This window comes from Neodiprion pinetum, chromosome 2 (assembly GCF_021155775.2).
Source record: "Neodiprion pinetum isolate iyNeoPine1 chromosome 2, iyNeoPine1.2, whole genome shotgun sequence".
NCBI lineage: Eukaryota > Metazoa > Arthropoda > Insecta > Hymenoptera > Diprionidae > Neodiprion > Neodiprion pinetum.
The window spans coordinates 32,350,702-32,366,882 of record NC_060233.1 but is presented as its reverse complement, the minus strand read 5'-3'; the positions used below and the strand labels follow the sequence as shown (position 1 = coordinate 32,366,882).

Sequence of the window (16,181 nt, the reverse complement as noted above, 5' to 3'; positions counted from 1 at the left end):
GTTACGCGAAAACATGTAATATTCGTTCGGCGAATATTGTTTGCTGCCGCTACTGCCGTGCTGCTGCTGCTGCAAAGACTTTGCCGTGATATATGGAAACGGCGTTGAAGAATATATGCGTTATACGTGTGTCTATATGTATAGCAGTATTGAAACAGCACTAAATTAGAAAAGTTTTGTCGCGTTAGTATAATTCATCTAATCCGACCGAACTTTGAAAGAAAGTTTTACAACTGACTCAACAAATTTCATCTACTTTATGGAGATTTCATGGAACTATGCTGCCACTATGTGTATTTTATGCTTTTCACACGCCGGGATTTTTATGACAACTTGGAAAAATCGATTTAGATGATAAAATACGATGCGTAAAATGTTTATGAAACGTGATAAACGTAAAGAGCATTTCATCCTGATTTCACACACGCATTTCATACATGTAATCTTATTCGTATGATCATGATTCGTATGCTTAACAACCGAAATGAATAGTTATTAGCAACTCGCAACTTTTTATGAACAAAATTTGACAGTCAATATATTTATGCGGGGCATGAAAATATTGAGCAACGAATGAGATGTCTTATAATTTCATAAAATTTCATGGAATAATTCACGAAATACTGTATCATACATATATATGTGTAATACATATATACAATTTGAACATGAATTTCAAAAGAAGTTCCTGAAATCGACGTATCACTCAGAGTCGTAAAAAATATTTTAAACATTAAGGATATCAAATGTGCCCGACCCGTAATCTTTAACTCCGAACCACCGATATTTTTTCAACTCCGTTCAACCGACTTTTTTACCGCCACATCGATCGCCTTCTTCGTTGTATATTCATAAAAATTGTACAGCCAGTGTATTCAAATTTCGAATCAACATACATGTGGGTACTTGTGCGTAAACACACAGTCCACATTATACATAGGATACGTTATAGTAATGCGGCGATAAATGTCAGGAAAAATGTATGTATGTACGTGTGCCATCCGGCGTAGAGGGATGCATATTTCAGCGGTTAAACCAGGTCTGTTTTTTGTTTCGGTTGTGTTATGAATTGGCGATTTATTTTTTATTTATGCGTTAACGGTCTCTTTTTAGTTTCCACTTTTCAGGTTTCCACGCGCACACACGGATTGTCGTAGTTGGAGCGACGCGCGCGATGTGCAAAGCAAATGAAGCGGTTGGCCTGTAGGTATTTATTTATTCTCCCAGCGTAATTACAAGCAGCTTGTGACGGCGAGCTGCAACGTTATAAAGCTATGTAACTGTAATAACGGCTGCACAAAACGTGCGCGCTAATTTCCATGCCAAAGTATCTGAAGAGGGAAAATAAAAATAGCGCTTCTTTTTTTCTTTATCCGCAGAAGACGCAATGAATCAATGATTTGAATTTTACCTCCCTCGAGGTACCGAATGGGTTGAGCATAAATTTCGCCGCGGAAACACTACAAGGGAAATCTCTGCCATCTTGGGAATCCGCACACCCTATTAAATTCTCTTTCTCTTACTACGAAGTCCCTCACCGCTAGTTACTTTTTCCCCCCTTTTGTTCCGCGGGAAGTATTTTCTTGCAGGGTCGTTACACACACATATCATGTAGATACCCACGACGCGTACATATACATGTATACACGTATACACACTCGTGCTTAAATGCGTATTTCGAGAGTAAACATTGTCGAAAAACAGACACTTTGTCATAAAGCGAAGAGAAGCGAGGCAGGAAAAAAATAGGAGTAAAAATAAAAAGTGGAAAAAGAATGAGGGGAAGGAGAAAGAAAAAATCGAGCACCCCCAGAGAGGCGTGTGAAGTCGGGCTTGAGAACGCCAGGGGGATGAATTCATCCGTCATCCAACTGCGGCCTGGATATTACCGTCACGCTTTTCGGAATCAACGAATGAAAACAACTCTCACCAGGGAAATCACGGACTAAATTAAAACGCAATAATCCATTATTACATCAACAACATTAACCCTTCGGGCCTGACGGGCTGCGTGAGGGATGAAATTTTAATTCCTTTAATTATCGTAATCGTCGTCATCGTTATTATTATTAATATTATTCACTTTTTTCTTTCAATACTAATCAATTATGTCGTCGTCGGTTTAATTAAATCCGTGAGTAATTATCCACGCCAGGTAGCAACCGAAGCGACGAGGAAATAATCACGACCCTGTAAATCCCGTGCTGTTCAATTAGCCTGATTTCACGATGTTAAAAACCGTTGAGCTGGCGGTGCAGCATTCTGCCATTTTTAATTTTGCAATATCCTATATCGCAAACAATAATCTAGCCATCGACAGTCAACTTCTAGGTAGGGTATATGTACATACATTGCCATGGTTCTTATATTGGTCATGTTGGAATATTTTCGAGCTCACCTCATAAAAGTAATCAGTGTATAGAAAAAAATTCGTCGAAACCCCAAATTTGACCGATAACTCTAACACTCCCCGCCAAGCAGTGCGAATTTTTATATGGAAAAATGCATGCTTTGAAATTTTTTCAAGAATACCGTTAGTTACTTTAAAAACGTATATTATAAAAAAAATTTCCTGTCGCCATTTTGTAGGAAATTGAATGCTCTAAAAAAAAGATCTCTTGTAAAATTTTCGTAAATCTGATATTTATCACGTTATTAGCGAAAAATGAAGACAGTTTTCATCGACAGTTTTCTTAAAGAAAAATTCCACATGCATGCATTTTTCCATATAAAAATGCGAGTGCTCGGCGGGGCGTGTCAGAATTATGGGACAAATTGTAAGTTGCGACCAGTTTATTTCTATACATTTTAATTACTTATACAAATGTATTAAATATAAATCGTTCGGAAGATGCGGACAAGAAACCAGAGCGTCTGACTGTATGATACGATGACAAATAAAAAGACAAAGGGGCAAACAAACAGGTTGTGTAGTATGACAATTTCCACGGACTCACCAGAGTTGGGAAGCCCGTTGCTGTTCGGTCGGGCGGAAGGGGCGCCATCCCTCGCCTCGACTTCGAGGGCGTAAGCTCCCTGCTTTTCTCGATCGAATACAATCTTCGTAAAGACTTCGCCCGACTGCTGATTTATTTCGAAAAAGTCTTTTCCTTCGTTCCTGTCGCTCTCCACCACGTAATACGTCACCTGCGTTATCGCATCGAGACAGGCGTCAACGTTTTGTGTCACCGCAGCGTGCGCCCTTATCTCTTCTACCCTTTAATTAATTTTCACGCCTGATATTTTGCCGGCACTCACCTCGTTATTCGGGAAAGTACCGTCCTTGTCGATCGCGTTTACTTGGGTAACTTTCGTCCCGATCGGTTCCCCTTCCAGAACGGTTTCCTGTTCCCGTTCGGTGAACAAGGGAATCTCGTCGTTCACGTCCTCGAGCATTATGTGTACCGTTGCCTCAGAGGCGAGCTGCTGAGCCCCGTTGTTCTGGAAAATTAGTTTCAGGATTTAATTACTGCTCGGTTCTGTTTTGACGCGGGCCTATTTTTGTATCGTGTCATTTTTCTTTCTTACCTCGACACGAATCGTAAGATTGTACTCCTTTATGCTCTCGTAATCCAAGGGATGATTTACTTTTATATCGGCCCAAGTGAAGCCCTTGTCCGCCCTTTGCTGTAGGTAGAATGTGTTAAACTTGTTCGTTTGGGCTGTTGATCCTGGCATTAGGCTGTAAAATACTCTCGGGTTTCCCTCGATGCCAGAGCTGTACGGAATTATATGTTCAATGAGTTTCTGACCGTTAATCAATCCACGTCTGTATATATATATATATGTATATATAGGCATTTCTAATACGATAATAATACGTCATTTAAATCATACATATACGTATGTTCGTATTGAGAAAAAAAAAAAAAAAAAACGAAAATATATCTGTATAAAGTTACTGATAGTGTTACCAAAAAAATAAGAAAAAAAACCACGCAAATCCGAATATAGATGTTACAATACGAGAATAAAGAAATTGATCGAATGAAATTAATGTTCATGTATATGTACAATATAAGTATATAGATATTTAATTATTATCATTGTATTAAAACATATATATGTTATGTGGTATATAATAATATAATAATGAGCTAATTGATGTAACGACAAATTATATAGGTACGTAGTATAAAAATGTCATGCATGGAAATGAGAATAAAATTATTACAGTAATGTCTATCGTATGTAAATATAACGTCTACCGTCTTCTAATTTGTATAATATCTTTCGACAACAAAATGTTTCATTAAACCTTTTACGCAAGTTTATAATACCTATACGGTAATTGATAACTTATATAATTTCGTCTACCCCCTTGACCGAACAACCTTTTCACTATCTTTGTCATTCTTCTTAGCGTTTTTCTTTTTGTTATTAATTCTTATTATTTCTCAATATAATAATTTTATTCAATGTTTACGCGTAAGCGTGACTACATTTTTTTGTTCTATGTTGCTCAAGCGATGCCATGAATGGAATTTTCGTAAAAATTCGCAAAAATGATTGTGTGGAAAAAACAGTTGAGAAAAACGAAAAAAAAAAAAAAAAAACATTTGCCAATGAAAAACTTCCCAAGATATGTTGTAATGTGATTCGTTAATGCGAACGGTGAACGGTGATGTTTATTATTCAATGTGCGCCGTGGTATTAGAATTATAGCCCGCATACCAAAAATCAAACGTGCTTATTTGCTTGAAAAATTATTTATTCATTCATTCGTTTATTTATTTATTTACTTATTTATTCATTCATTTACTTTTTGCATACCAATAAAAAGGTCTGATGATTGTTGCTTTGATTAAACATATCGATAAGTCGCTCCAGTCCAGAAACCGGATTGGACTAATTTTCAGTAATAAAATGACTGTCGGTAGAACGTACCCCACAAATCGACACAGTATCCTTTCTACACTACGTGCGATATACTTACGTATAAAAATGAAACACACGAATTGCGGAACGCAATTTTTTACTAACTTGATTTACATTTTAGTTTTCAATTAATTCAGCTTCTTTGACAAGGGGCATATAATAAATTTAAAAGATTTTCACCCAATCAAATATTGCAATATTTCAAGTAAATTCTGAACCCCTCCCCTTGATCGATCTCGACTGCAAATTTTTATGTAAGACCGTATTCAACCATACGAGCTATGCGTGGAATTCAAATTTGTTACGTATTTAATTCGTACAAATTGCTATTGTAATAACTAATGGAGCTTGGCTAATTGTATACCGTATAAGTTGATGCGCTATGAATAGTACTTATGACTTTCAAAACAAAATCACGTGAAACGTATATGGAAACGAACAAAAAACCGATTACATTGCATACGTACAACGTATGTGAATAAAAGTTATATAATATATATGTTTTTGTATACATATATATATGTATATGAAAAATTGCAAAAAAACGAACCTTGTTATTAAAAAAGCCACTATATATAGTCAAGCATGCCCAAAAATATTTTACGGCATACATATATATATAAATATATATATATATATATTGATAATTTACGATTACATTATTACTAACAACAACACGAACTAGTGGGACGTGAGTTTAAACGTAAACATATTAACGAAAAATAAAAGTAAATTTCAAAAACAAATATGACATGTAGACAAGTAATGGCGATGGTAATTTGTGTAAAAACAGCACCAAAGTATAAATAACGTGGAATTAAAAAATGTCTTCTCAATAATATAGAACATGTATAGAAAGTAAGGGAAAAAAAGAATAATATCAAATACCTTCAAAAATACTATTAGTTACATTCGACATAAAATATCATTCTACCTAAATAGCTTGAATCACAGAACCCGTAGCTCTCATACTAATTTTAACAAAAAAAAAAAGAAGAAAAAAACGATTAGCGTTCTGTATTTTAGCATCTGGCATCTAAAGTATCGTTATAAGCGATATACCTGTTTAGAAGAATCCAAACCGTATCACCCGTAATTTCTATTCGTATAATTTGAGGGCCTGCACGCAAGCTGAGCCGTAAAAATTAACGATATTGCTAAAGTTGAATTAATTTCATAGGATTTATGCAACTGGAACAATTATTTCAAAAATTTATTGTTCCCGTTTATGTACTTTTTTCCAACGGTTGATTATAGTAATTGCAAATATCGGGCAACGCATTCAGGAAATTTCATCATCCCCTAGAAATGCAATCGTAAGATTTTATTATGATTTTCTGATCGATAAAAATGACGTGCAACAGTTATTAGATTGACTAATTTTGTCCATTCCGAGTATCAAACCATTCAAAGCCTCTTGTCCTCTCGTTTTCCGTACCGACAACCACGGACTCTGGGATTGATTTGATAAGCAAAAAGGAAAAGAAAAAAGTACCTACTCGCAACAACATATTTAAAAGGAATAAAAAATTGTATCTCCCCGCACTTAGTGAAATACGAAACCGTGTCAAGTAATAAATAATACAGCGTTAATTTTTGCGACTCGACTCAAGCGTATCGCGACCCTCAAATTTATAGAGTACCACGTGTAATAAAAGCTTGCGCCTCGGTCGACACGCATGAATTATATGTATGTATGTATAATACGGTATACATGTATGTAACTGAACGACGGGATGAGAGGCGTAATGTAATTATAATAAGGCAGGTCGAGTGAACAGCCACACACCAAGAGACGTGCATTAACAAGTGTGTGGGGTTCGACGTAACGTGCATTATGTCATAGTTATATATTATGTATAATTTATATATTTTATATAATATCCATGTGTAATATGATATATTATAAATAGTCAAGTAAATAAATGAACAAATAAACGAATGAAAAAATCATAAAATAACAAACGAAGGAAAAAAAAAGTTTATGTAAATGAAAAAAAAATGTAAAAAAAAAAAAAACAGGTAAAAACAAATTCCCACGATTGCGTGCAGGGCGGTCGTGCAGCTGCACGGATCATTAACAGTTGACAGACCTGGCTTTAACAGACACAACTTTAGCCCCAACGGCCATGTTCTCTTTACAGTAGATCGGACCATACGCTACGTGGTCCCATACAGGTGGATTGTTCGCACGATCCACAACGTCAATTTGTACCTCCACTGTTCGCGACAAGGGCGGGTAACCTTTGTCTTCTGCCATGGCCTCCAGCTTGTACGTCTCACGCTATGCCCAATATACGTTAGAATAGGAACAAACAAAAAAACAGAAAAAAGACCGGCGTTAGTACAGTACGACTTGCTCGTGATGAGGTCTCGTCGGAAAAAAGTTTTTTTTTTTTTTTTATTATTTTTGGTTGTTTCGTTTTTTTCTGCTTTTTTTTTCTCTCTGCTGCAGCATTACACAAGTTTCTACATCGCATTATACGTTCGTCGTATATATATATATGTAATATGCAGTACATATAAATTCGTACAGCGACGGTATGATCGATCTGCGACGCAGCTGGAGGCTCGGATGAGACGACAGGTCCCAATTGCCGTAGGATCCATGACCGTAGAGAGATCTCTGCCCTATGCGCTACACGTACAGATATATATAAATATCTCTTGTTCGTGTCTGGTGTGGGTGCGTGTGTGTGCGTGTGTGTGTGTGTGATTTCTTTTTTCTTTTTTTTTTTTTAAATATGTTCTTATTATTCCGGATATATTGAATATTAAGAAGAAAACAAACGAAAAGTATAAACGGCTACGAATTATCCCCGAAATAGAGATAGATAGAAAGACAGATAGATAGATCGATAGATCGATAGATAGATAGATAGAGACAGGTATAAATATATATATATATATATATGAATATTTAAGGGAGAGAAAGAGATGCAGCGGGGGCGTGGAAAGGACCCCACGAATGTCTCTTTCTCCGGTAGACGCCGGTCTCGCTGTCTGTCCGACGGCTACATCACTATCATCATCATCATCATCATCATCATCATCTCACGCGCACAAGCCGAGCTTAATCTCTATGCTTTGGGCATGGCATACAAACCTGGCTTTTACTGACGTCACTATTGTACCCACTGTGACATTTTCTTTGATGTGAATGGGGCCGTATACACTAGAATCCCACACAGGAGGTTTATTGTTTCTGTCTACGACGTCTAACTCAACGTCCACGTCTGCATACGAGGGTGGCGTCCCTCTGTCGGATGCCCGCACTCTCAGGCGATACCTGTCTCGCTATTGGCAAAACATGGGCCGTCAAGATACAGGGTATTTGGGTAGTTTTGAGATTTTGATTGTTTTGTCTGTTCTCGTATTTTTTTTTTGTTTTTCTTTGTTTTTTTACCTTTCCTCTAAGAAAATAATATTATACAAGAAATGAATGGGTGTATATATATATATAATATACATCAGAATGCGAAAGAATGTTTCCACCAATCATTATCATTTAATCATTTATCACGCGCGCGCGGCAATTCTTGTAGCAAATTTGTCAATTTATACCGAGCGATTCGGGCGCGCCAGGAGAAAGTTACGTATTGATCAATTTCGAACTCAGTAAACTTAGAATTTATACGACGCGGTTTTATCCTGGGGTGAAATACGAATTCTTTGCAATCACGAATGTAAAAATGTCCCGTTCTTCTGCAGTACGACGGAAAAAAGTTGTCGAGGTTACAGACTCTTGATAAAATATCCGCAAGAATGCGAATCCCTTTTCAATATTGAAATTCGAGGGAGTAGTAAGTTTTCGATCGCACGGCTGAACTTAATTTTATCAACGTAGAAGAAAAAAATTACCGAAATTCGTACCAAGGATCCTTCAGGATAAAAGAGAAAACTTTCCGTCTCGCGTTTCCGACTCGTTACAATTCCTTCCCCTCGGCTTTTGAAATCAAGTTTGAAAAAGAAAAAAAGAAAAAAAGAGAATAAAAATTTGGCCGCAGATTTGTTTGCAGAAATTATCATTGTGAAAAATTTCTCATGCCACGCGCCCGAATCACCGATGTATTTTGACACATCGATGTTACATCATCAATACTGAAATGCCATGCGTACGTCCGTAATGAACACACAACGCGACGTATAACGTATAGGTATAGGAAAGATAATATACCTATATGCATAGACCGTATCATCACCGACCAAATAATATAAATTTTCGCGAAAAACAAATTTAAGAGAAAGACTTTTGAAAGTGAAAAAGTAAAAGAATCAAATCAGATCGACGTAACCGTGATGTATGGAAAAACGCGTAAGCGCATTGGTAGGTATCCGGAAAGTCGTGTATTAATCCCGAACGATATATTATTTGTACTTCAATAATTTCTGGAACACTCAAACAAGCGATTAATATCATCATTATAATGTTAATAATATATCATTATACAAGTACAGCATATCGAGGTATGTAAGAAGGATAAAAAAAAAATTCACATTTCACCACTGTAGCTATATTATGTATACGTATACCTATATGTATATACGTATACATGATAATTAACTGCATCCTAGAATTTGCTTTATATTTTATATATACACATACTAAAGTATATAATATTATTTATGTACATCGTGTATAATATACATACAAGTGTCCCGACAATCGATAAACACTTGAACTAATGATTAACATTAGTGCGTGTATTTAAATTTCTGTACTTTTTTTCTTGTAATAATTTGTGCACGAGTAAAAAAAAATTAACACTGGCACAACTCAGATGCACCGTAATATGATAATTGTATAATTTTTGTGCAAACGTGGCAATGTAACGAGAGAAAAAGTCATGTACAGTTTTTGAAATACGACTTGGCGGATACCTACTGTAGCGTCTATTGACAAATACGTATGTACGCTTGAATGGGGTGCGTACACATGTATTTGTTAATTGATTAATTTGCCCATTCGCTGAATGTGTAAATCAAGTGAAACTTAATATCATTCAAACCTGAAATAAAAAGATCGAGAAAGAAAAATCTCCAAACTGATCCGATCGATTAAATAATAGACAATGTAACATCTTCCACAAAGTATAATATTAAATCAACGAGAATATAATAGAATTATAATATAATGTAATGTAATATAACATAATATAATGATAGAATAAATTCTGAGCAAATTGAAAACACAACAAATTCCTACTTACTGGAAAACAGCCCTTTTTTTTGTCATCGTCAAATCCGAAGAAAGTAAATGGTGCAATAAACACAAACATAAACAATAAGAACAACAAATTAGTCTTTTTTTTACAAAATAAAAAAATGCAGGCATTTTATACATGCAAGCAGAAATGCATTATACAAAGAGGCATCGGAAAACGGGTAAGGGTGAAAATATGACGACCCGTCTTTTTGGTATTTCTTTAACGACACTCAAAAACCGATGGACGTTATTTTCGTTGTTTTTTCGTTCACTTCTCTTTTCTTTCTTTCCGTTTGTCTTTTCTCATTTTTGTTTCCGTTCTCTTTCAATTGTTATTATTATTTTCTTTATTATTATTATCATCGTTTTTTTTTCTGGTCCGGTTAAAACAGCTGTATGCTGCCCCAATCACAGGAAGAAAAAATGTCACACCTCGGACAAGAATCTTATGTTCTACAAATATATGCGCTCTCTGCATGTATTATGAAAACGGTGTTGAAAAAACTGATGGAAAAAAAAAAATTAAAAACTTGTCGGTTCATATATGTATTACAAACACATGTGTATATAATATATATATATATGTATACGTATATTTACACATACATATATGTATATATACATGTATCGGAATGTGAGCACCGAGATTTAGATGTTGTTATTATTATTGTTATTATTATATTGTTATATAGAGAGAGAGAGAAAGATATGTATATATATATATATAGAGAGAGAGCGATAGCGAGAGATCCGTTTCCTGTAAAGGAATCAAAAAACACATTCATATAAAATATGGGCAAACATGTTCAAAAAATGTTTATGTCTGATGCACCACAAAATGCGTAGCAGATGAAGATACACCATACTCGTGGGGCTCAAAAAATGTCGTTCCCACCTCCTCCTGGAAGTTTAAAAAACATCACTTCCCTTTTGAAAAACATTTACATATTATTTTATAGTAGTCCCAAAACATGTATACACGTTCAAATGGCAGCAGGACATTAAACAAAAAAATTTTAATTTGTGTATATATATATATATATATATATGGAAAAATATATATATATGGAAAAAAAGTTTGAAAAATAAGAAAAATCATCACGTTGCTTCGACGCCCGCATGTGTTTCTGTATCAATTATCAATTTATACACGTATACAAATTTTGTCTTATATATATATATATATATATATATATATATATATACGTATATAAATTATAACGTACAATTCTCTTGTCTTGTTATTTTATTTTTATTCGTTTCAAGGAAAACTATTTCCGTAATTGGAAAAAAAATTGGCAAAACTTCCGATATGAACAATCACTAGATATTTAGCTTCAGTGTTCTTTTTTTTGGATTTCTTTCTTTTTTCTCTTTCTTTTCAATTCCGTTTTCGAATTCTTTTTCATCGTTTCTTTTGTCATCTATTTTTATTTTTTTTTTTTATATTGATACCGTTTCTTACACAAAAATTCTTTAAAAAATATCCAAACTGTATTCATTTCACAGTATCTTATAAATTCAGGTACGTGAAGCATTTAAAGGAAATCAGGCATAGCTAAGTACCATAGTGAACACATTGTGCATATCAATATAAGAATAATAATTAACTAGACAAGTGCCGTACAAAGGAAACTCATTTTGTTGCATATATGTATATAATATGATATATATCGTATATGTATAGATACACACACTCACATGTATGTAATATATATATAAAACATTCATATATATTACATACATATTAGATGTATATATATATGTATATAGATATGTATATATATATATATTGGTATAAAATCAATTAATTAAAATGTTAGTACACGGAAATACTTTCTTTTTTTTCTTTTTTTTTTTTGTTAATAGTTTTTTTTCTCTCACTAGCAACCAAATAATTCAACAAGTGTTAGAAACGTAATAAGTTAACGTAAATTCGAAACGTCGGCAGAAGGTGTACACACAAGGTATATAAATTATATTTATAGGTACATATTAATGTGCACATCATCATACAAATACATAAAATTTCAGGTACGTGTATCTGTAAAATTATGATACCGTGATACGTCATATATATTTTTACCAATTTCTTAACCCCGGTCTGTGCACATTAATAGATACACGCACACATACATAAATCACACGTGTATATTATACGAATCAAATATCTATATATCATGAAGTTTTCCTATAAATAATTCAGATTATTATTTCTTCACTTGTATTTTTTTTTTTTTTTTTTGCATTTAGTTTTCAACGAAATTTGTTTACGACTACTTAATAAGTGATCATACAACACGAAATAGGTGTTAATTATAATATGTTTAGTGTTTGTTACACAGCATAGGAAAGGTTGAGAATGTCCGAGAGCGTAAATTGGTCGTAAACAAATTCCACAGATCGATCGATTATAGTCAGGGTAGTTGAACAAGGCGATCAATGATGTGAAAGAAGTAATTTTTTTTCTAATGACAAATCAATACTCACGTCGAGAGCTTTCTTTAGAACGATCCAACCAGACTCTGGTTGTATTTCAAAGTATTCCAAATCGAGTGGATTCGTCGGTGCGGTTAGCGTGTAAACAATAGCACCGTTATTATCGGCATCCTCATCGGAGGCCGAAACTCTCAATATGTTTGTCCCAGTGCTAGCATCTTGTTTCACATTCTCAACGTATTTCTGCGAATGTAAATTATACGTTTATGTAAACCGAGGAAAAGCTCTCGGCATCACGTTACTCGTACGTTACTCTCCGAGAAATTATTACCAGTCCCCACCGATAATCGCATGCGTTTATATTTACCTGCCGATCAAACAGCGGCGGGTTATCATTGACGTCCGTTATTTCAACTGTAAACGAACAAACGCCTTCGAGCGACGGCTCTCCTTGATCCGTCGCTTTCACTGTGACGGATACAAATTTCCCATCATCCCCTTCCCGGTCGAATACCTTCGGAGAAATGTACGAAAGATTAATAATCTAGGACTATGGTTGGATAGAGCAGAATCGACTGGGAGTGAATTTAGGCAGGTGCAAGTGACAATAATTAGTTGCACGTGAAATTCGACGGGCGAATTTGACAGACGGTCGACGAAGAAATGGAGACCGGAAGCCCAAGGAAACCTCGGGAATGCTTTTGCCACTTAATCGAACTGAAGCCACACACTCTTTCACGAGGATCTTTTTTTCAGGCAATAGTATTCGGTTGCACGAAGTGTAATCTGCACGCATTCGTGTGCAATGCACTTTTCTGCTGCACCCTTGCAACTCGAGTCGCTGATACTGCAGAAACTTTCGCAATCTCACCTGAATGAAACGCGGATGATATTGTGAAATTTACTGTTTCGGAAGGATTCGCAATTTGGCAAGCTTGGGAAGGTGGAAATTTGCAAATTATCATGTACCCCACTGTCTGACCGTAACTCGAAATTTCATAGCGACATCGGTTATTACGGTCTGTTTAAAACAGCCACTGCACGACGACAATCGTGTCGGGCAGCTGTTGCAGCCGTTTGAATTGGGTACGTTGGAATAATTGCAATGGCGTATTGTTACATCGGAACCAAGAGCGTCAGCTGTAATGCACTTAGGTAACAGCCGTTGACCCCGGCATTCAGGTCACGCAGATATCAACGGTCGAGAGTCGTTCACGAGGCAAACAATCGCACGAACCGATTCGAAAACTTTACACTAGTGATATTTTTACAGCTATAAGGTACAAGCATGGTGCATCGGAGGTTTGAAAATGGCAAGAGAGATTCGAACGGATCAGGGCAAAGACCAACGGTTACAGGAGCAGAAAAAAATCACATTCGGTGCGATTGTTTTATAGAATAAACGTACCTTGTTGGTTGAAACTTCGCCTGTTTCTTCGTCGACGGTGAATTTTGTCCCCTTCTGATTCGGCTGCTGTACAATCGAGTATTTCACCTGCCCATTGACACCCTTGTCCTGGTCTGTTGCCTGGACCTTGATGACGGGACTGCCGTTCGGAGCACCTTCCTCGACCTTCGGGGAGTAGGTTCCACAGTCCTTGAAGACCGGCTTGTTGTCGTTGACGTCCGTTATGAAGACGACGACGACCGCGGTGCTCGTGTGGATGGTGGAGTCGCCGTTCAGGCAACAGGCCCCGTCGTCGAGAGCGGTCACGTTCAACTCGTACTTGTCTCGGTCGAGGGAAATCGATTTACCGTGGAGACGAATCACCCCGGTTATCTCCTCGATCACAAACTGACCCGCCGACGTTCCGCCACCGACAAAACCAAACCTCACCGTGTCCCCGTCTTTGTCCGAGGCGACCACCGTGGTGACCAACGTGTTCGGACCCGCGTTCTCGTCCACGTTCGGAGTGTAAACTTGCTGCGAGAATTTTGGCTCCTCGTCGTTTTTATTCTTCGTGTAAATCCGCACCGTCGCCGTTCCTGTTTTCGACGGCTCTCCTGCGCGCAAAGAAAATTTTTAGATTTCATTACCTATATTTTTCACCAGATAGTACGAATAGGAGAATCGTTTTGACAATCGAGATGGTTCGAGGTGAAACACTGATCTGATCACTGCTGTGATATTTCTCTGACAAAGCTTTCACCGTGGCAATTTATTACGAAAAAGAACTCTGCCGTAACTTTATCAGCCGCTTATTGATTAACAGAATTATCGCGACATGCTGTATTCAGACAGTGAACTATGATCGTTCTTCCTCGGATCTTTCGACGGATCATAACTCACGAAACTCTTCGCGCAGCTTTGCGAGTGGTGAAAACAAAGGTTCAACAGCGAAATAAGTGAATTTCTTACCCTTGTCTTTGGCGGTTACAATGAACTCGTAATAGGCATTGTTGTTGTCGGCATCGAGTTGCTTGTTGTTGACTATAATACCGTTCGAGTCAACGCTAAAGTGATCATCCGAGACGATGTACTCTATCTCCGCATTCGTCCCGGAGTCCGAGTCCATCGCTTTGACTTTCAGGATGCTGGTACCGAGCGGAATATCCTCGTCGACATTGTGAGCCTGGTAATCAGGCAGCTCGAATTTCGGGGCGTTGTCATTGACGTCCGATACTCTAATAGTGAGCTGAAATTATCAGGCATTAAAAGCGTGAAGTATTACGGTCAAAGTAGGGATAATCGAACGGTAGACTCTCCAACCGAACAGGGTATCAATTCGGCGGAAAGATTGCTCACCTCGACGGACGTTGAAAATCCTCCCGAGTCTTCAGTTGCTGTTACGACTAACGAATAAACGTGGGGCTGTCTGACGTCCTCGAAGTCCAATTCCTTGGCCAGTTTCACTATGCCAGAAGTCGGACCGATGTTAAAAGTCCCAGCCCCTTGACCCTGGGCTTTCAAGGTGTAGCGAATTTCTCTGTCGGCGAAAGACTTCGCCTTCACCGATATTATGCTGTACGAGGAATTGAATGAAATTGATAATCAGCATTATTGATTTTTATTTTCCCACAAGGTGGCGGAAATTATTTTAGGCATGCTCACTCGGAGTCCTTTCTCTGATTCTCTGGTATCTCGGCCTCGTAAGATGGCAGGTAAAATTGAGGAGCCCGTTTCCCACCGACTATGGAGAGTCGTTCTTCGGGGGTGGATTGGTACCGCCTGTCGTCCACTCGTCCGTTCTGATCCTCGGCTTTGACGTACAGGACGTATTCCATGTCCAATTGAAATAGATCCGTACCTCGAGTCCGCACGACACCTGATCGCTCGTCTACTTCGAATCGACCGCCGGCTGTGAAACGGAATGTCAGGCGTTGTGAAATTGCTCAAAATATCAAAGAATTTAAGTGATAAGTCGTCTGGGTTTCGCTTACTTCGATCCCTGACGATAAAATAATGAATGTTGTGATCTGTGTCAGGATCTCTTGCTTGGAGTGTGAAGACCGGAGTATTCGGCGGCGCGTTCAGCTGAACCACGGCTTGCATGGGCAATGGTCGATTGATAAATCGGGGTGGTTCGTCATTGACGTCTTTGACGTGGATGATAACGCGCTGATTATCAGTATCTGGAATTATCGGAGGCCGAGAAATCAGTGTAAGGTATTCCCTGAGGGAAGGGAATGTTAACTTCAATGTAATCATACATATAAG

At 37.2% G+C, this 16,181-nt stretch overlaps 1 protein-coding gene across 3 annotated transcripts in view; it reads right to left on the bottom strand.

Moving 5' to 3' along the window:
* Window positions 1-16,181, bottom strand: part of LOC124210911 (neural-cadherin) — a 67,495-nt gene that overhangs the window by 24,854 nt on the left and 26,460 nt on the right. For 2 of the 3 annotated variants that reach the window (XM_069133276.1, XM_069133278.1), the window contains 11 exons: window positions 15,905-16,096; window positions 15,576-15,822; window positions 15,270-15,486; window positions 14,883-15,159; window positions 13,932-14,527; window positions 12,891-13,037; window positions 12,575-12,766; window positions 6,972-7,162; window positions 3,529-3,718; window positions 3,259-3,441; window positions 2,958-3,147 (listed from right to left, as the gene is read on the bottom strand). In XM_069133276.1, the coding sequence (XP_068989377.1) occupies window positions 2,958-3,147; window positions 3,259-3,441; window positions 3,529-3,718; window positions 6,972-7,162; window positions 12,575-12,766; window positions 12,891-13,037; window positions 13,932-14,527; window positions 14,883-15,159; window positions 15,270-15,486; window positions 15,576-15,822; window positions 15,905-16,096 (2,622 nt within the window). Of the gene's footprint in view, window positions 1-2,957; window positions 3,148-3,258; window positions 3,442-3,528; window positions 3,719-6,971; window positions 7,163-7,984; window positions 8,176-12,574; window positions 12,767-12,890; window positions 13,038-13,931; window positions 14,528-14,882; window positions 15,160-15,269; window positions 15,487-15,575; window positions 15,823-15,904; window positions 16,097-16,181 lie in introns of all 3 variants that reach the window. The other variant, XM_069133279.1, reaches the window with a different exon arrangement.